The following is a 20,052-nucleotide window of genomic DNA, read 5'->3' as shown; positions in this document are numbered from 1 at the left end:
TCGACGAGGTCATCGCCGAGTTCCCAAACCCAAAAGCCCTGAGACAAAGGCTTCATGAAATCACGCTGGAATTTGGGGAGAATCGGGCCAACGCTGTTCTACTGGCCCAGCTATGCGAGTACAGTAAACTCCTGGGAAGCAATCCTCAGGGCGCTGATCCTCTCCAACGCCAAATGTTCTCTTAACCAAATGCCAACAAAATCAAAGCCAGAAAATGTGACCTCATGCTTCCTGTCAGCGAGGGAGGAGGCCCACCCAGGCCCGGCTGAGTTCCTAGCCAGCCTCGCTTCAGACCGCCCCCCCCCCCGCCCCCCCCAACGCCTCGACCCGGGTAGACTCCAAACTTAGCCACAGCGCTGCCGGGTGAGGCCCGACCCGGCGGGAATTCACCGCCACACACCCATGTGCAAATCGGGAGTTCACCATTCTGGTTCTCTCATGGTGCACACGGAATTCCTGAAGGATATCCGTTAAAATTAAAAGAGGAGCTAGCCTATTCAGTAACACAGGCCTCCATATCTCACAGAACGGCAAGCCGACTTTCCTCCCAGGGTTTCGACATGGACAACAGTGCACTGGATAGGCTGGTCCAAACGAAACATGTAAGTTCTATCTTTAAAAAATTCCTGAGATGACACATGATGGGCCTGAGGATATAACAGCCACAGCAAATCCTAAAATAATATTTTAAAGCAATCTGGTGGCCACATGAGTTTTACTCACCCGGATTTTTCTAAATACTTGGGCTCTTACTCCGATTAGAGAACGTTCATAGGATCTGTATACCAATTGCTTTTCCTAAAAACTAGCCATTATTTACTTCAAGTCCCTCACTAACCACTCAAGATTAAAATTTTTAAAAATGCCATGCAATATAGAGACAGCAAGAACAAGTCACACTTTAAACAATTATGTCCCCTTTCAACACTAGGAATACCCAAAAAGGTTGGGAAGCCTACTACCCGCTAGCAAACACTTCTCCTAGGTCAGCGATTTCCAACGTTCCTCATCTCATGACACGCACATAAACAAATTACTAACATTCTGCGGCACACCAAAAAATACATTTTTTTGTCCATCTGACAAAAAAAAAAAAAAATTGGTATACTTTTGATTCATTCACGCCGGACGGCTATTGTTGTGTTGGCTGTTGTCATTTTTTTTTTTTATCTGACAATCTAAGGGAAAAAGAAGTCGGTGCCCCCGACTGCATAGGTACTGCATGTCTTAAACGTTCTGCCGCACATCATTTGAAAACAGCTGTCCTACACAGATCTCCGTCTCTACAGTTTAATGTAAATGAGGAAAGAAAAACATTTAAAACAATAAATACATTGCCCTAAAAACTATCCAAATAAAATGCTGGGGGAAGAGATTTTAGAAAGAAGGGGGAAAATGACGCCTGCAATAAACATTACACTGTGCTTCGGGCTTAAACACATCCATCACTTCGATTTGTAGTTCTACACAGGATGTGGATCGAGTTTCACCCGAACGTTGTAACTACAGACTTCGGATTTTTTACTTATTGGTTCTTAATGGCCATGGCGATTTCGGTCGGGGTTTTTATCTGCTGTGCTTTCCATCTTTTTCACTTATTCTCCCTGGAACAACCACTATAGCAAGGCCTCCCCGGGGGCGAACATTTCTAACGAAAGGTTACAAAGGGATCTGCGGACTCACCAAGGTCTTGCCACAGAGGAAGGTGATGCTGCTCTGGATCTTGTGGCGTGCGCGGCGCTCCCCGTCACAGTCCGCCGTGGTGTTGAACTCCAGGAGAGTTCTGGTGGCACTTTTCAAAAGGGAGTCGCCTATTCGGAAAGGAAAGAGCATCAACCAGCTATACCATATTCATAGCCATAAAGCTATTTCCAAGCAGCAGCAAATTAACAGTGGCACTATAATTCACCTGAAAGTTTATAGACTTACAAACTGTCCTTACCCCAGCATTCTGCATCTCAGGAATGGCATCCCATCCACCCAGCTGTTCAAGCCCCAAACACATTACACTGAGTCCTACCTTTCTCTCTACCATATTCAACACATCGGAAAGGTCTATTGGTTCTACCTCCTTCTCAAAGCCACCCACATCTCTCCATCTCTGTCACGACTAAAACCACTCTCGTCTCTCACCTGCCCTCTAGCTCTAGCCTAACTGGTCCCCTTAACTCCACTCTTGTCTTGTCCCTCACCATCCCCCCACCCCATTCATCTTGCACCAGCGTGATCATTAAAAATGTATTTTTTTTAAAAAATGTATTTTAGAACCTATAACTCGGCCACGGATATTCTTCAATAACTTCCCATCATATGTGCTATAAATCAAAATTCTTTAGAATGGCTCACAAGTCGAGTAATCATGTCTTAGTTTGCCTGGGACATTACTGTAATAATCAAGAATAAAAAGTATACATAGTATTAACCATCTGCCTGCCATAAGCGTCTACAGACCAACTTTAAAATCATTTTTCGTGTGAATTTTCAGCTGAAAATATTCAGCAACACCCAAATTGTGAGTCATATATTTACTTTTATAATATTCATTGCAAGCTGATTTTTTAAATTAAATTCAAAATATCATGGTGTGTGGGGATGGTTTCCGTTTTGGACACATGGCAGTGAACTGGTTAATACGATGGTAGTTGGCATAGAAAGATAAACTGACAGACTAGAACATAGGAGAGGCATTTGTGCAAATCAAACTTCAATATATCATCAGTTGGCAAAGAAGAGGATATTCAATAAATGGAATTGGAAACAAAATGGCAATCCATATGGGGAAAAAACACACGATAAAATAGGATCACTACCTACCACCACATACAAAAATAAACTCTAAATGGGTTAAAGATGTAAACATTGAACACCAAATTTTTAGTAGAAAATATAGTTAGTTATCTTTTATATCTTAATGTAAGAAAGTAACACTAAATAGCATTAACTACAAAAAACTGGTAAATTTGTTACTAAATTTAAAATTTTATATTCATCAAAAATAGCTTAACAAAAGAAACAAGTTGTGCCGAAACCGGTTTGGCTCAGTGGATAGAGCGTCGGCCTGCGGACTCAAGGGTCCCAGGTTCGATTCCGGTCAAGGGCATGTACCTTGGTTGCGGGCACATCCCCAGTGGGGGGTGTGCAGGAGGCGGCTGATTGATGTTTCTAACTCTCTATCCCTCTCTCTTCCTCTCTGTAAAAGATCAATAAAATATATTTAAAAAACAAAAGAAACAAGTTGTATACCGGGAATGCACAGGGCTGGCAAAGAACTGGCATCCAGAATATATAAACGCACAACGGCCAGAAGAAATTATAAACCTGGGAAATAAAGGAAAATGAACAGCCTGACAGAACACAAAAAGAGGAGAGTGTTTTTTAAGATCCACAGCCAGTCAAGATGTGATGAATTTTAATATCAAAAGCAAAGAGGGAAATCTAAGCCTTCTAGACAGAGAGTAAGTCACATGACTCAATATAACCCAATATAGAATGGACAGGACGTCTTCAGCAGAAGGAAACACGTCAATAAACACATGAGGATGTAGAGCGTCGCTGGTGAACAAGGAATTGCAAATCGAGACCACACGGCATACCGATTTCAGCAACTCCATGGACAAAAATTAAACACCAAACGTGGGCGGAGACACGGCGGAGAGCTCTCCTATGCTGCGTGGAGGTGTCAACTGGCATGACCACTTCCCAAGTCCGTTTGGCATCATGCCCTAAAACTGAATTTTCATGTACCCTGTGACCTAACTATTCAACTCGCAGGCAGATGCCCAAGAGCAAACCAGGCACACTCCGGCAGGAAACAAGTGAAAGAACAACTGGTATGTTTCCTAGCAACGATCTGGAAACAACCCGAATGGCCCTCAACCCAAGAGCAGGTTTAATGGGGTAGGGCCACACCACACTGCGTAGGGTGACAGGAATAAACCACAGTGAAAGGTAACAATGGAGTTCATTTTCAGCAGCACAATACTGTTACCACTTGGGTCCCCAAAGAGTTGAAAACATCACATACACACACACCCAGACTGGGGGGTGGGGGTGAGGAAGGAAGGAAGAGAAGGGACAAATTTTTAAATACAGATGTGGGCTAATGGTCACTTCCAGTAATTGGGGGGGGGGGGACATCCATAGTGGTTATTGCCGGGTTCCTCCTACATTTTGTTAAAGATAGGGTTCATTACATTATCTAAAACAATTAATTAAAAACAAAATGAGCCCTGGCTGGTTTGGCTCAGTGGATAGCGGGTCGGCCTGCGGATGTGAAGGGCGATTCCGGTCACGGGTTGCAGGCCCAGTGGGGGGCGTGCAGGAGGCAGCCAATCAATGCTTCTCTCTCATCACTGACGTTTCTATCTCTCCCTCCCTCTCCCTTCCTCTCTAAAATCAATAGAAATATTTTTTAAATAAAATAAAATTAAAAGGTTAGCCTTCGGATGATTGATACGTGCATATCATGAACTCAGGAGTATAACTGGTCCAAGTCAATACACACAGCTGGGGTCTTTAAAAAAAGAAGAGGGGGTGAAATTAAGATGCCAACTGGGGAAGAGGAAATGGGATTCAGAGCTGCGACACAGTCACGCTGGCGGCCTGCGTCCCGCCCGCCTGCGCGCCAGCGTGTGCCGGAGGCCGGAGGGCTGTGCGCTCTGAAATCTCCTCTCCCTCCGCCGAAAGGGCGCAGAGCCCCGCCGCAGCGCCGGCACCGCGGACAGCGCCGTGGACAGCGCCCCAAGCTCCGCCCACAGTGGGCGGGTCTGGGACCGGGCGATGGGGCGGGGCTTCCGGGCGCCCCCGCAGCCCGGCGCTGCAGGAGACGCGGGGGCGGCGGCGGAAAGCGTGCGCGGCGGCCGCGAGAGGGCGCGCACGGGCGTGCATCGCCCCAGCTTAAAGACCCTCCCCCCATACTGCAGTCCCCCCATACCGCAGCCCGTTCCGGCCCTGTGCCCAGAGCTCCTGGGGCTCCTCGTAACTGCGGGGCCCATCCTGAAAAGGGAAGCAGAAGGGCCCTGGCCTCGGGCCGAGGGGGATCCGGCCGAGCTCTGCCGCCGCGGCGCGAGGCAGCGGCATCCCTCCGCGTCAGGCCGCATCGGCACTGCGCCAGCCCATCCATCTCGTCTTCCTCCTCTGCCCGCTCCGCCTGGCGGCCGACACCGGCAGCCGACCAGGGCACACGAGGAGAGGCCGCAGCGATCCGCGGCACGCAACCGCGGCAAACCACCGCGGCAACCGGCCAGCCAGGCCATCCTCCCCGGACGAAAGCCGGGAGAGGACTGCGGGGCGGCGGCCAGCACGCCAGGCCCACGGCCAGCTCCCGAGGACGGCGCCAAATGGGCTGGGTCGCGCTCGCCGGGCCCGTCAGACCGCGCCGGGTCCTCCAGACCTCGCGCAGGGCCCGCCAGGCCACGTTCTCCAGGCCGGTTCCGCCAGGCCAGAACGCACTGGCGGGGCCCCGGCCGATCGGAGCGCGCGAGTTCCAGGCCGCGCTCGCCAGGGCGCTTCCTCCAGCCCAGGCTGCGCGCGCCAGGCCCGCCAGACCACGGTGGTCTCCAGGCCGAGCCCGCCAGGCCAGGCCGCGCTCGCCCAGGCCCGCCGGGCCGCACCGAGTCCTCCAGATCCCGATCGCCAGGCCGGGTTCGCCAGACCGCGCTGGGTGCTCCAGACCGCGCGCTGGGTCCGCCAGACCGCACGCTGGGCCCGCCAGACCGCGCGCTGGGCCCGCCGAACCGCGCCGGGCCCACTCGACCGAGGGCGCCAGGTCCTCCTCACCACGCTCTCCAAACCGGGCCCACCAGAGCAGGCCGCGCCCGCTGGGCCCGCCAGACCAGGCCGCGCTCGCCGGGCCCGCCAGATCGCCCCGGGTCCTCCAGAGCGCGCCCGACCGCGCGCGCCCGGTCCTCCAGACCGCGGTCTCCAGGCCGGGTGCTCCCAACCAGATCCCGAGCTCCCGGCCCAGCAGACGGCGCTCTCCAGCCTGGGTCAGCCAGAGCAGGCAGAGCTCTCCAGGCCAGGCCGCGTCGGGTCCTACAGACCCTGCGTACCGGACCCGCCAGGCCGCGCTCTCCAGGGCCCGCCAGGCCTCGCCGTGTCCTCCAGACCGCGATCTCCAGGCCCGCTCCGCCAGACCAGGTCGAGCTCGCCCGGGCTCATCAGAACAGGCCGCACTGGCAGGAGCCCCCGAGACTAGACCGTTCCGGCTCTTCCAGGCCCCGCTCTCCTGGCCGGGCCCTGCAGACCAGGATGCGCGCGCCCAGCCCGCCAGACCGCGCTCCGCCGGCCGAGCCCGCCAGGCCGCGCCGCGTTCGCCTGGGCCCGCCAGACCCGCCCGCGCCCGCAGGCCCCGCCGTATCCTGGCAGGTCCGCCAGGCGGCGATCTCCAGCAGATCAGGGCCGCCCGAGCGTGCAGGCGAGCGCGCTGGATCCGCCAGGCCGCGCTCCCCGTCCCGAGCCCTGCAGGCCGCGCTCGCCAGGGCCCGCCAGACCAGGCCGCGCTCGCCGGGACCAGCCAGACCGAGCCACGCTCTGCCAGCCAGGCCTCGCCAGATCCTCCCGACCCTGCGCACCAGGGGGCCCGCCAGGCCGCGCTCGCCGGGCCCCGCTCTGCCAGCCAGGCCTCGCCGAGTCCTCCAGACCCTGCGTGCCAGGCCGCGCTCGCCCGTCCCCGCCAGGCCGGGCCACGCCCTCCAGGCCAGGCCGCGCCGGGTCGTGCAGACCCTGCGCGCCAGGCCGCGCTCGCCGGAGCCCAGCAGGGCGGGCCTCGCCTGCAACCCCAGGCGCCCCCGGCCGAGCCCGGCCGAGCTCGCTACACGCCCGCGCTGAGGCTGCTGGGCCTCGTGATCCTGGTTCCGGGGCCGGCCACCGGGCGGCCCCGGCGCCCCGCCAACTCCTCCGGCGGGGCTCGCCAGGCGGGCGCGCAGCCCGCTCCGCGCTAGTCTGCGCTGTGCTCGAGCGAGGCTCCCCGAGCGAGGCTTCCTAGCTGCCCACTCCCCATCTTTATTGTGTCGTGTCCTTCAAAGTGGACTCTCACATGCTGTCACCAAACTGGAAAGGAACCCTCTCTGCCCTGGTTCTCCCTCCAAGCTGCTGCCTCCGTGTTCTGCTCTATGGCAACAACACGCTTGAAAAGAGATTTCTATTCTTGCTACCACCGGTTTCCCCCGCCCCCAGGTACTCCCCTCGTCCCCGTCACTGGCTGTTCCCCCAAGAGGCACAAGACTCCCTCCCTCAGCTCCAAGTCTCTGCTTAAGTGTGGCTTTCGTGGCAACAGGTACCCCACTTACTATGCCTGAGCACAGACATGCCCCTGAGCCTGCCGGCGCTGACTCTCTCCTTCCCTGTGTGTTTACAGCATTCGTCACATTCTAGTGTCCTCCTTAGCCATTGTGGTTTTGTGTGTGTAAGCTCCCTGAAAAAAAAGGGGTTCGTGTCTGTTTTAGTGACTGATTCATTCAAGTATGTGTTTCAAATAAATGAATATTAAGTGTCAGCTGTTTTTAAATATTTTATTCACATGTCTGGGGATTAACCAGGTAAATCAGAATAAAACATACCATTTATTCAACTGCCCCATACAGCGAGGCTGTCCCCAGCATACTATTTATCACAGCACTACGAGAAAAACCTGTGCAGACATCTCTGTACAGTACTCATTCCTCTACTGGTAAGATTTGCAAAAGTAGGTTATAGGAATATGTTTTAAAATTTAGCAGAAATTGCTAGACTATCAGGAGAGTCCATAAATGGGGTAAAAACATGAGTTATAGCTAACACCCAACCAGTTATCTTAAATAGCCAATAGAATGACGTGGTTTTACCCAATATATGTGTATATACCCATATATATGTGTATGTATATAGGGCTTAAGAGGAAAAGAATATGTTTTCACGTCTTAATCATCAGAGATACACAATTCAACCCAGGGATCGGGCTGCATGGGGTGGGGGGAGGTTCCTGAGGCTGCACACCGGAGCCCACAGCACAGGGGTCGCCTGAAGCCACAGCCAGGCTCCTGAGTAAATGAAGCCACGACACAGCGCCTACAGCCAGACGGATTCCCTGTGTCCTGCCCAAGTCCCCAGCAAGAAGGCAGCCAGCGTCCCGGGCTCTGCTGGTGAGTAACCTCAACTAACATTCTTCCCTGGTGGGAGCGGTACCTGTTATACGGGCTGGTCACAGGCGTTCAGTCGTGTATATGTTAGCTTCTCACCCTCAGATGAGTTCAGTTAAAACCAGTATTCACATTTAGGATGTTAGGAGGAACGTGGACACCAGTTTTTCCATACTTGCCATGTTTAATGTTATGGCTCCAAAGGCTATCATGAGCAAGTGATTTAGACTAACTGTATTAGACTAAGAATCTTAAGGTTCATCCTATTTGTAAGTTTAAAAGTGTTCCATTTTTTTTAAGAATTATTATTATCAGTGCTTAAGGTTTCCTTGTCAGATCACATTTTCAAAGGAAATCAAACATGTAGGACGTAAGAGTAATTTTAAAATGTGGTGAAGATGACTCATCTAAGTTGTAAATGGAACCAAACGCTGTTCGCAGGCCCCATAAAACCTAGCGGCTCCCCTCTGCTAGGTTTGCATATGCAACAGTATCATCTGCTTAAGGAAGAACTAATGTTTGATTTCTTAATCAAAAATAATGTGCTATTATTTAACCCAAAGCTGAGGCCTTACTCTTCATTTCTAAGTATAAAGACAGCCCTGTGGGCACCATAAAACTTGCAGCGACAATTATCTCCCCTGAAGGGCTGTAGACAGCCCTTCCACGGCCCTACACACATGTGCCCGCCACCTGGCTCCCTGCCAACACTGTCTGATGCAACCCTTTCAGCGTCTGCCAATCTGACGGAAGAAAAGTGAGGTTTCTTTCTTGCTTTGCTTTGCATTTACACCTGACTTACTAACGAAGTTGCCCTGACCATCAGGACTTCCCCTTCGGGAGCAGCCCGCCCTCAGACTCTGCCATTTTCCTCCCAGGTTGTTGGTCTTATTTATTAAGAGAAGATCTTGCCTCCTCTGGATTCTATTTCTATTCCCCTAACGTTCCATTGTCTTTTTAATTTTCACTGAGCTGTCACTCCTGTTACATGACATGAAGGAGAGGTCTGATCCTGTGTGCTAAGAGATAAATGCCTAAATTACACCTAAAATTCTGGTTATACATTTTAAGTTCTCATATATATTTGGATCCTCATTGGAAACTCCAGTTTTTGTGCCTGTTCTCAAAATTCACTCCCCCCCACAACCCCCTTTCTAGCAAGTTCATAAGAAGTTAGTTTTCAGGGGTTCAGATTTCCCGTCGTGGTTCCCATTTTAGCTCTACAACTGTCTGACTCTCCAAACAACACAGCCCCAAAAAAGTACAGGCTCCGGGCCGGCCTGTCAGCGTCACATTCGCAACCATCAGCCTCTGGCAACCAGCCTCTGGCCGGCGGCTTATCTATTTTGGGCTCTCGTGTCCTCATTTATAAAATGAGGGAAATGAAATCACCTACTTCAAAAACGTTGCTGAATGAATTGAGATTATTTTACTTAAAAGCATAACACCTCACACACGGTATACAAGAAACTTAGTTATAAAACAAGTTATAAAGGCAAATTTCGTTCTAGCCACTGTAAGACACATATACCAGCAAAATCAGATCTAATTCAGAATCACCTCTACATGTTACTATCACCTTCATCCACGCCCCCCTCCCCCCCGCCCCGTTTGCTCCCTGAGCTGAAGGACAGGGCAGAAACTGCGAGTGCTAAAAGTTCACAGCACCTAGCCTACCTCCTCCCCGTGGGAGCTGGGGAGTCTGGAGCTCTGGGAAAAGCATGTGGTATGTGTCTGCGAGAGCAAAACGAGATTGAAAACGGCTGGTTTATATCATCGTCAACCTGGAACTTAGCTGTTAACTCATCTAGTTACCATCAGCCTCTCTCCCTCCACCAAGCTCTGCTATTCCACTGGGCCCAGCTTTCTAAACACACATTTCATCAAATCACCTCCCCCATGACCATCACAAACAATCCCTACGCACCCCGGAATGTCACCACGCTCCTGCCAGGCTTTCAAAGCCTATGGAACTTTTGTCCTTTCTTTCCTTTTTTTTTTTTTTTTTTTTTTTTTTTTTTTTTTTGTTAATCCTCACCAAAGGATATTTTTTCCATTGACTTTATGGAGAGTGGAAGTGGGGGGAAGAGAGAGAGAGAGAAACATCGATGTAAGAGCCACCTCCACTGGTTGCCTCCCACAGGCACCCCGACTGGCTGGGAACCTGCACCATGGGCATGCCCTTGACCAGAATCGAACCCGCGACCCTCCGGCAGGCCGGCTGAAGCTCTAACCACTGAGCCCACCAGCCAGGGCCAAAGCTTACGGAACGTGGTCGTTCTCAAATTTTGTCCAACCGTGCCCATCTCACAAACCCTCCTCCAATGGCGTTTCTGCATCTGGGGTGACATTACACTATACTAGACCCCCACCACCTTCAGGACACACTTTCATTAGCCAACAACACTCCAGTCGAGGATCACAGTCAAGTCCAGAGGAAAACGCCTTCTCCTCGTTCTGAAAACCTGGGTGACGCTGGCACACAGGCCCACTCGTGGCCTCTCTCCATGACCATCCCAACACGCCCGTCAGGAGAACGGCCATCTCACCTGCCCGTGTTGTAAGTATATCACACACAAAAAACTGCCTGACCCAAGCGTTCAGAACCACCTGGCGCTCCTCGGGTCTCTATCCTGGGCCGCAAACCCCTCTCGCTGCGCTTTCAGTCCATGTCTCCGCAACGGGAGACAAAGAAACCAAGCAGGAGCCGGGCCTCCACCAGGCGACCCTGGAGACCTTTTTCCTCGAAACATTTCCATCCAGAACGACAGGCAGAGCTACCGCAGCGCCGCCCCTCCCGGCTCCGCCCTCCACACCGTCCCCGTCACAGCACCCGGCTTCGGGGCCGCCCCTCCCCAGGAGACCTCACCCGCCAAACCGCCGCGGGCATCCACGCCGCCAAATCCCAGGACCCTGGCACCTGCTGCTCTGACGTCGGTCCCGAGTCCCTTCATTTAGGCAGCTGCCCCTTTCCCTCCTCCCCCAGGGAAAGGGGTCACGGGGGGCCCGGGAGAAAGGTTTGCGCGTTTAATCTGGGAATGCCGGCCCTTGGGACTACTTAATCGTTAACGTGAGCCTAGAGCCCATGGCCATCGCTGACCCCGTGTGAACACACACTGCCTGAGGACCAAGGACCCTCAGGAGGAAGCAGGCGTTACACGGGGAAAGGCCCAACACTAGAGGAGATGGGCGGGGGGGAGGAGGGAGAAGAGTGAAGAGAGGGTTTGAGAAAAGCGTGAGATGGCAGAGCCACGTGGGAAACATCCTTCTAGGTCTGTGGTCGGCAAACTGCGGCTCGCGAGCCACAGGCGGCTCGTTGGCCCCTTGAGTGTGGCTCTTCCACAAAATACCACGGCCTGGGCGAGTCTATTTTGAAGAAGCGGCGTTAGAAGAAGTCTAAGTTTAAAAAATTTGGCCAAGCCGAAACCGGTTTGGCTCAGTGGATAGAGCGTCGGCCTGCGGACTCAAGGGTCCCAGGTTCGATTCCGGTCAAGGGCATGTGCCTTGGTTGCGGGCGCATCCCCAGTCGGGGGTGTGCAGGAGGCAGCTGATGGATGTTTCTCTCTCATCGATGTTTCTAACTCTCTATCCCTCTCTCTTCCTCTCTGTAAATAATCAATAAAATATTTTTTTAAAAAAATTTGGCTCTCAAAAGAACTTTCAATCGCTGTACTGTTGATATTTGGCTCTGCTGACTAATGAGTTTGCCGACCACTGCCCTAGGTCAGTAAGTACAAATGTGCATAATTCTTCGCGACGATTAACTCCACCAGATCAGCGATTTTCAACCTTTCTCATCTCATGGCACACATACACGAATTACTAAAATTCTGCAGCACACCAAAAAATACCTTTTTTTGCCAATCTGACCCCCCCCCCAAAAAAATAGATATAATTTTGATTCATTCCCACCGGGAAGCTATGGTTGTGTTGGCTATTGTCCTTTTTTTATATGCCAACCTAAGGAAGGAGAGGGCAGTGCCCTGACCAAAGAGCCAGGTATTGCATGTTTTCAACCTTCTTGCGGCTCACCGGTTGAAAATCGCTGCACTAAATGGAAGACACCTAACTTGATCTCATCGTGGACATTTAAACTGTTACCCCTTTTAACTATGATCGAACATACACCGTCCGTTACGTAGTCAAAGCACATATAACTGTGTAGGCAGCTATACAGACACCCGGGGACGGCAGGCCGGTTCACTCACCCACGGAGCGGTAGCGGCCCGTCTTCAGGTCCTGCATGCAGACGGCGCTCGACGCCCCGCACGCGGCAATGGCCACGTTCCCGCAGACGCTGATCTTGTAAAGCATCTGGTTTTTGGTGTCAACAGCTTCCCAAGTGTAACTGAAAAGGAAGAAAATCCATGTGTCGTCGTCAGTGATCTGCCAATCATTAACCTTCTCTACAGTTCTACATTCAAGCCTTCTGTGCTCTAGGACCGCGGCGCTCCCATCAGCCAGATCCCGAAGGCGGCTGCGCCACGCTGACCAGAAGCCGGGGCAGAAACCACAAACCACCACCTTGCTCTGCTCCCACCCGCCCCGAAGCCACCTCAAGACTCATCGGTCATCAAAATTCTTAAAATTCTACCATCCACTTCAGAGTATCAACTCAGATAAGTAATTGCTCAAGAATCGTGTTGGTATAAGACAGGAACCGTTCAAATCACGCTGGAATGCTGGAAAGCCAACGAGTGTTTTCTACTCTGTTTATTTTACTTAAAACTAGTTGTGGCATGAAAGCCGGTTCTACTTCTGGTTTTACTTTTACAGCTACAGCTCAGATCGGAACTGACAAGACGAAGTCGTGTAATGAGTCCACTATCAGATTCCAGATCAGACGTACCCCAGGTTGGCCCACTGGGACGAGCATTTCCCCTTTGAAACTCACTGCGCACCCTGGCCGGGTGGCTCCGTTGGTTGGAGCGTGTACACCGAAAGATTGCGGGTTCGATTCCCAGTCAGGGCACATACCTAGGCTGTAGGTTCAACCTCTCCCCCTCTCTCTCTCTCTAAATATCAATTTAAAAAACATATCCCTGAGTGAGAATTAAAAAAAAAACAAAAAAAAAACACACCTCATTGTATGTTCAAACCTCTGGCCAAGTAGCCCTGGAGTTAATGAATTGTTAATGAATGAATCTGCATGCTTGGGACAAAAGAACGGCTTGTCAGTTCTGTCAAAACAGCGAGTCTCACTTCTCCAGGGGGACAGAGAGAATGTTCTGTCCGTCTGGGAGAGGGGGCTCATTTCCGCGGGGCGGAGGCAGAAAGGGAGGCATGTGGCTGGCCTTCCCCTGCAGAACGCAGAGTCTGTGGCCAGAACTGGTGAGAGGGAGAGCGCACCTGGGCCCCGCCCGGCTGGCCTGCCCGGGAGCGGGAGCGGCGGCGGCAGGGGGTGAGCCGGAGGTCAGATCACCTGTCGGTGTTTGCTCCCCACACAGTGCCCCTGGATGGCAGGCACTCCCTCGGAGAGGGCGCGGCCCACTCCCCAGATGCCCTCCCCCACCCATCGGGGCCAGGGCTGGCAGAACACACCCTCCAGCCGAGAAAAGTCCCCCCAGAAGCCCATCCAGCGACGGAGGAACCCCACCGTGGGGCTGGTGGCAGCAAGGAGCCCAGCATTCTCCTGCCCGTGGGTGTGGGGCTTGGTCACACCCCTGCCACGAACCCGGGGATGGGGTGGGGGGAGGGAAGCTCACAGGAGCGTTGAGGCAGGGTGGGGACTGCCTCTCCCTCCCCCGCTGCACCGGTCGAAGTCTGAAAAACAGGCTGGTGTGCGTGTCAAGTGCCTGCCCCGGGGTGACGGCGGCTGGAACGCAGGACAGAGCGGCTATCTCCTGCCGCCGCCGGAGAAAACAGCCGTGCCCCGGGCAGCAGAGAGTCATCAACCAAGGCCTGTCCCCTCTGACCTTCGTCAACCTCTTCACGTGCCTCGGGACTGCAGAGGGGCCGAGGACGGCAGTGGCCAGATCAGGCCAAAGCCCTGGCCCTCGTGGGGCCCGGCCCAGTTGAGAACGGGAAACAAACAAGACGACAAGCGCACAGGACAGTTCTACCGAGCAGTCTGTGCTGCCGGGACCGGCAGTCGCCTTCCGGGGCAGAAACGGCCCGGGAGCCGTGCCGACGGGACTCCTTCGGAGGGCACCTGCTTGAGGCCACCAACAAAAGGGAGCAGCGACGGAGACGTGGTGAGACGAGGGCTCCGCGGAGGGACTGCCCGGTGCGGCCGCAAGGCCAACGGGGAAGGAAGGAGGCCTGTGGCCGGAGCAGGTGGTGCGGGTGGCAGGTGGTGCGGCCAAGGAGGTGGGGCCCTGGGCCGCGCCAGGGCCCGCGGATTAACGGAGGCAGGTTTGTTATTGTTCTGTTTTGTTTTTTACAGGAAGCCATTTTGACTTTGCACTTGGAGCAAGGGAAGGCCCCTCCCAGAGAAGACCCATGGATCGTTCCCTAAAGCTGGCGCTGGCGCTCCTGTGTGCAGAGCACTAGTGAAACGTGTCTGTTAGGCGCGTTAACACGGACACGGCTAGCCTCTGGCTCGGAGGCCACGCCGGAGTCCCCCCCGGACCCTGGACGCCGGTGTGCACCTGCGCCAGCCTGGCCTCGCTGCTTCCCGGCCTGAGGGCGCGGGCGCGGGCGGAAAGGCAACGTTTCCGAGCGAGCTGGCCGGCAGGAATAAGCGCTAAGGAAACCCACACAGCACCCAGCCTGCTCAGCGGCTCGTTCACAACAGAACCCACGGTGGTTCTTGTAGGGGTGGCATCTAAATAAGCGGGCTGTGAAGAGTGGGTGTTTGGGGAGCAGAAAAGAGAAGAAAAAGAGCGGAATGGGGGACACTGTCCTGCTCCTCTGGAAATCAGGGTCCCTAGAAAGAAAACGGTTGCTCGGTTCACGGACACGTCTCTTCTGTGTGTGCATTTCATATTTGCTCTGTCGAGATTTACCCAAAGGGTAAGTGGTTATGGGAGCAGGAAGGGAGGGTTCTAGGGAAGTACTTGTGCCGGCTTTTTCCAGGGGGTGGAATGAGCCACCCGCACAGGGTGGCCCCTCCGGGCTGGCGCCTTCGATGCCACTCAGGCACCCGGCCTGCAGCACGCGGGCGCAGTCCCCGGTCCCTTACAGAGGAGGGCAGGGCCACTAGCTACCCCGGCACCTGCGGACCAGCAGTGCCTGCCGCTTCCTGCGTCCAATGGACTCCTGTCTGCTTTACAACAAAACAAAAAACACGCCTGGCACCTTCCATCGTAAAGAACTCGGGAATAATCCTCTAGTTGAAACAATTTATCTGGAAACTTAGGAAACATTTTCCAGGAACGGCTGTGTGTTCTGGTATGCACCCTAGTTAGATCACATTATTATCTAGATCTGCTCCTGCTGGTGATAAACACGTTTAAAGACTATTTCATAATAAGCTTGGAAGTCACATAAATATGTGATAGCACTGTTTAAGAAAATTACGTGTTTGGAGCCAGATGATCCCAGACTCCTTGCCAGATCAAAGGGCTCGGGCCGAAACCGTCCTCTCCATGGATGTGAGCATTCGAAGGCAGCACGAACGCGTCAGAGACTCAGAAAATGGCCTCAGAAACAATGCAAGTATTATACACACTAAATAAAATGCAATGGTATCTTTAAGGAATAATGAACTTTTGTCCAAAAACGTGTGTGCTCGGAAAGTGCTCTACCTGAAGTGAGCAGCACATCGCCCACCGAGTCACAGCCAGGTGAGACCCCTCAGCTGGGAGTCACAGGAAAAAGTCTCTATCCTCGACTAAGCCGTCCGGGCTTGCACAAGGAGAGACAAGGAAAAAACAGACAGCAAGAAATGAGACCAGCGTATTAGATCAAAATGAAAACTAAGCTGTAACATTAAAATTTAAATTTTTGGCAAGAAACAAACCTCTGGAAGAAAATATTTGCAAGCTGTGTGGAAATGTAATCTGTGCTCCAACGCACACACGTATGGTTTAAATCTCTCTGCTCTCCAGGCAGCTCCTGCAGCGGGTGGGCGAGAGAGCCCGCGGGCGTGTTCCTGAAACGCTAACTCCCCACGTCAGGGTCAAGTCTTTCCAAAGTCACCAGGGCTCCAGGCTGTCCGGCCTCTTATCTGAGGGGCCCCAGGGAGGTGGGGCCCACAAAGGCCGGGGGGTGGGGTGGGGGGGAGCAGATGGCCCATGAGAGCCACCACCCAGGAGCCCTGTCCCCTGGCCCAGCCTTGCGAAAGGCCGTTAACATCCTTAAAGGCGCAGCCCAGCCCGTCAGACTGCTCTTCTGGACACAGAACGGTCTGAGCAAGAACCCTGGCTTTGAAAATCAGCAAAGGCAAGCAAAATCCTCGTCATTCTACACCTCATTTTCCAGAGTGTAAAACGTACTGAGCCGATGTGCCCTCCCACTCTCAAAAAGCCCACATCCGTGTCCAAGCACCCCTGACGAGGCTAGACAGACGTCCTCTGGACCGCGCGGGCTCAGCCCCTGGCTCCGCAGCTCTGGCGCCCGCCCCGCCGGCCTCCCCCACCATTTAAGGCCAGGCCTCGGGGACCCCACCGCACCGCCACGCAGGACAGGAGGGCCCTCCCGCCCAGGACAATGACAGGCGGGCACAGGAATCGATGCGGGGGAGGAAGGACACCCGCCAGGGACCCCAACCTCGTCGCAGTCTTCCGGTGCGAGCACCTCCAGGGCAGAGGCCCCAGGCACTTGCTGCCATGAGTCACCTGTCCCGGGTTCCAGCTTTGGAGTCAGAGGCCAAAGCTCAGAAGGATCAGGCAAGCCCCTGGTCCAACATCACCAGGAACTAGCCCGGTCCCTCCGAGCCCCTGGGGCAAATGCTTGCCCGTGACAGGAAACTGCCTTACTTGTTTGCAACGCTCAAAAAGGTTCCTTCACCTCTTCAGAGAACGTGTCGTTTCAATGACAACACAACACGGAACCTGGCAACACATTCCACAAAACTTGAGCGTTTCGATCTCATGACGTGCATCGACGCCCCTGACGTGACAGGTCGGGCGTGGCACGAACGTGTCTGGAGCTAGGGAGTCCACCTGAGGCAGAGCTGGGACTCGGAGGTCCAGTCTGTCCCGGGTGACTCTGATCCACCCAAGTTTGAAGCATCTGCTCCACACCCCCCACCCAGTTCTGCTTCCTCTTCTGCACCGCCGAATGGCCAAATACCAGCGGCAGCACCTTCTGCAGCCTCTGCTTCCGCCCCCACCGGCGTCCACGGAAAGGCCACCACTCCCTTCTCACCGGCGGCACTCGCCTCTCTCTGTGCCCAGCGGGCCGAGGACCCGCTAAGAAGGGACACATCTATGCTGTTCTCGTGCCGGACTCTCTCTCCTTGGACATGACCACTCAGTGCAGAGAGAGCCGCCCTTCACAGAGGGTCATCAGGAACTCGGAAAACAGCCCACAAGCAGACCATCCGATCCAGCAGGGACCGGGAGGGGGCGGAAGCCACGCCCAAGGCACATCACTGGAAGGGATCCCGGGTGTGAGAGTGATCTGGGTGGCGGAAATGCGCCCTGAACGCGGACAATCGATTTCACCCTCCGCACACAGGCCGAGCCCTCCCCCGACAGAAAGCGGAGGCCTGTCCGCCCCTGCCGATGATCCCACGGCCTCTGCCAAGACCATCGCGGACCGCTGCACTCAGTCCGCATCTGTTCATGGCACAGAGGTTCCATTTTAACCTCGTTTGGTTTAAATTTCATAATATCCTGAAAGGTGCTGGCAGGTTACCAACTAGCAGGAAGCACACAAGCAGCACACTGTCAACCAGCGCCGACAGGAAGGCGGTCGGCTTCCCCAGTGCTGCTCCCGCGAAGGCCACAGAGCGCCGCCCCGGTCCAGGGCAGTCCGAGCGGCCAGCACCGCCGCCCCGAGCCCGGAGCCTCACGGAGACTCCACCCGACCACACCTCTGTGACCGTGTCCAGAGAAGGGGACATTCTAAAGGAAAAGCTAGAGGGGGACACCTGGACGGTACCTTTTCAAAACCAGTTAAATGTACTTATCTGTGTATTTACTTATTTATGTTTATTTTTCGTTCATCCTCCCCCGAGGATGTTTTCCCATTGATTTTTAGGGAGAGTGGAAGGGAGGGGGAGAGACAGAGAGAGAAGTATCGATGTGAGAGCAACATATGGATTGGTTGCCTCGCACACGTGCCCTGACCAGGGGCAGGGATTGAGCCTGCAACTGAGGTACGTGCCCTTGACCAGAATGGAACCTGGGACCCTCCAGTCTGCAGGCCAATGCTCTGTCCACTGAGCCACACCGGCCAGGGCTGGACCATGGTTTTAAAGCATTGGACACTGGTGTCTTCTGGACGCCTCTCAGGTTTTCTTATGCCATCAATGAGTGCTGCAAAACTACAATACCTCATAAAATAGAATCTGGGGTTCTTCCATTTTAAAACCAGCTAACGTCTAAAATAAAATCTATAAAATTCAGTTACAAAATGGTGTGCCCAACCCTTAAAAAAAAAAAAAAAACCTTGGAAAGCTGAGTTCCTGAGCCCCCATTCTCTCCCTGCCTCGCATGGCCACAGGGCGGACACTTCGGAAATACGTCTGTGTCCCCTGGCCCCCGAGCCCGGGGCGGCGGCAACGGTCACACAGCGATTAAACATTTTATTATTGGCCTACAATTATCGGTGTGTAAAGCGGGACAGAGGAATCAGTAATAAGATGAATAAGCATGTATAAATCTATAATTTGGTTTCCTTAAAAAAAAGACAACCGAGCTAAATTCCCATAGCGTGGCCACTGGCTAGAGGACTGTTCTTCTGAATCTGAATCTGGAGTGAGCAGAAAATCTAAAACTGGGGGACGAGGGGAATGTCAAGTCTTCCCAATCTGAACATCAAAAAGGATGTTCCTGCCTTGGCCGGGGGGCTCGGGTGGTTAGAGCATCGCCCCGATACACCAAGGTCGTGGGTTCAATCCCCAGTCAGGACACACACGAAAAGCAGCCGGTGAGGGCATCAGTAAGTAGAACAAATCGATGTTTCTCTCTCCCCTCTCTCTCCCTCCCCTCCTCCCTTCCTTCCTCTCTCTGAAAATCAATAAAGAAAAGGAGTGGGGGGAGGTTCCTACTTTGGCCTGCATCCAAGTCCCTAACAGAACATGGAGGCAATTGTTTGCTCATGACTGCGCCTTATCATGATCAGAGAGTTTCTCAGCTCATACATCCAGCCCCGTGCCCTTCAGAAATCTCCAAGACTTCTAAACTAAGACGGGGCAGGGTAAAGGGGGGAGAGGCGGGCGAGGGGGCGGCACAGCAAGAGGCAGGGCTTCCAACACGGCCGTTCACAGCCGAGTGTCGCCGCTCTCTGCCGCTGACACCGGAGGAGGAAGACGGGGTTCGGTGTCACAGTCTGCACCCTGAAGGCCGGGGGACAAGCGCATCTGACACGGCGTGGCCAACGCTCATACAGGAAGCACTTCACTTCCTGTTCTAACAAACCCACAGAGCTGTGGGAAAACTCCGGGCCTGCGAGAACGAGAGAAAGAAAGAAAGGAGAGGTCTTTCCCTGGTGGTTCCACAGGTCTGGGCGCAGGAAGCCAGTGGCGAGAGAGAGCCGGCTGAAGCCAGGCGCTGGTCCTCCCCAGAGCAGGGGCGCCGGCCCCAGCAAAGCTTTAAAAACCGGCATCACAGGTGGCTGACCTACTGATCACCTGAGACAGAGGGAGGTGACTGCACTCAGAAGGGGGCATGGCAACCGTGGGCACAGCCCCGGCCCCAGCCCCAGCCCCGACCCTGGCACCCGCCCGCCCTGGCCAGCTGTGAGTCAGGCGTAGTTTCTCTGAGCCCCAGCTTCCTGATCTACAGAACTGAGTCACCCCAAAAGGTCGCTGCCAAGAAAATGGAGACTGGTAACGTAGAGCTTCTGAGAGCCTGGGATCGAAGGCTTTCATCTGGCTCAACAG

General features: G+C 53.9%; 1 protein-coding gene across 3 annotated transcripts in view; it reads right to left on the bottom strand.

The window, feature by feature from the left end:
* IGF2R (insulin like growth factor 2 receptor) overlaps positions 1-20,052 on the bottom strand; it is a 98,839-nt gene that overhangs the window by 66,365 nt on the left and 12,422 nt on the right. For all 3 annotated transcript variants that reach the window (XM_054721648.1, XM_054721646.1, XM_054721647.1), the window contains exons 2-3: positions 12,326-12,465; positions 1,684-1,811 (exon numbers count right to left, since the gene is read on the bottom strand). In XM_054721648.1, the coding sequence (XP_054577623.1) occupies positions 1,684-1,811; positions 12,326-12,465 (268 nt within the window). The remainder of the gene's footprint in view (positions 1-1,683; positions 1,812-12,325; positions 12,466-20,052) is intronic.

Source organism: Eptesicus fuscus, chromosome 10 (assembly GCF_027574615.1).
Source record: "Eptesicus fuscus isolate TK198812 chromosome 10, DD_ASM_mEF_20220401, whole genome shotgun sequence".
Taxonomy (NCBI): domain Eukaryota; kingdom Metazoa; phylum Chordata; class Mammalia; order Chiroptera; family Vespertilionidae; genus Eptesicus; species Eptesicus fuscus.
This window is presented reverse-complemented; position numbering and strand designations above follow the sequence as displayed.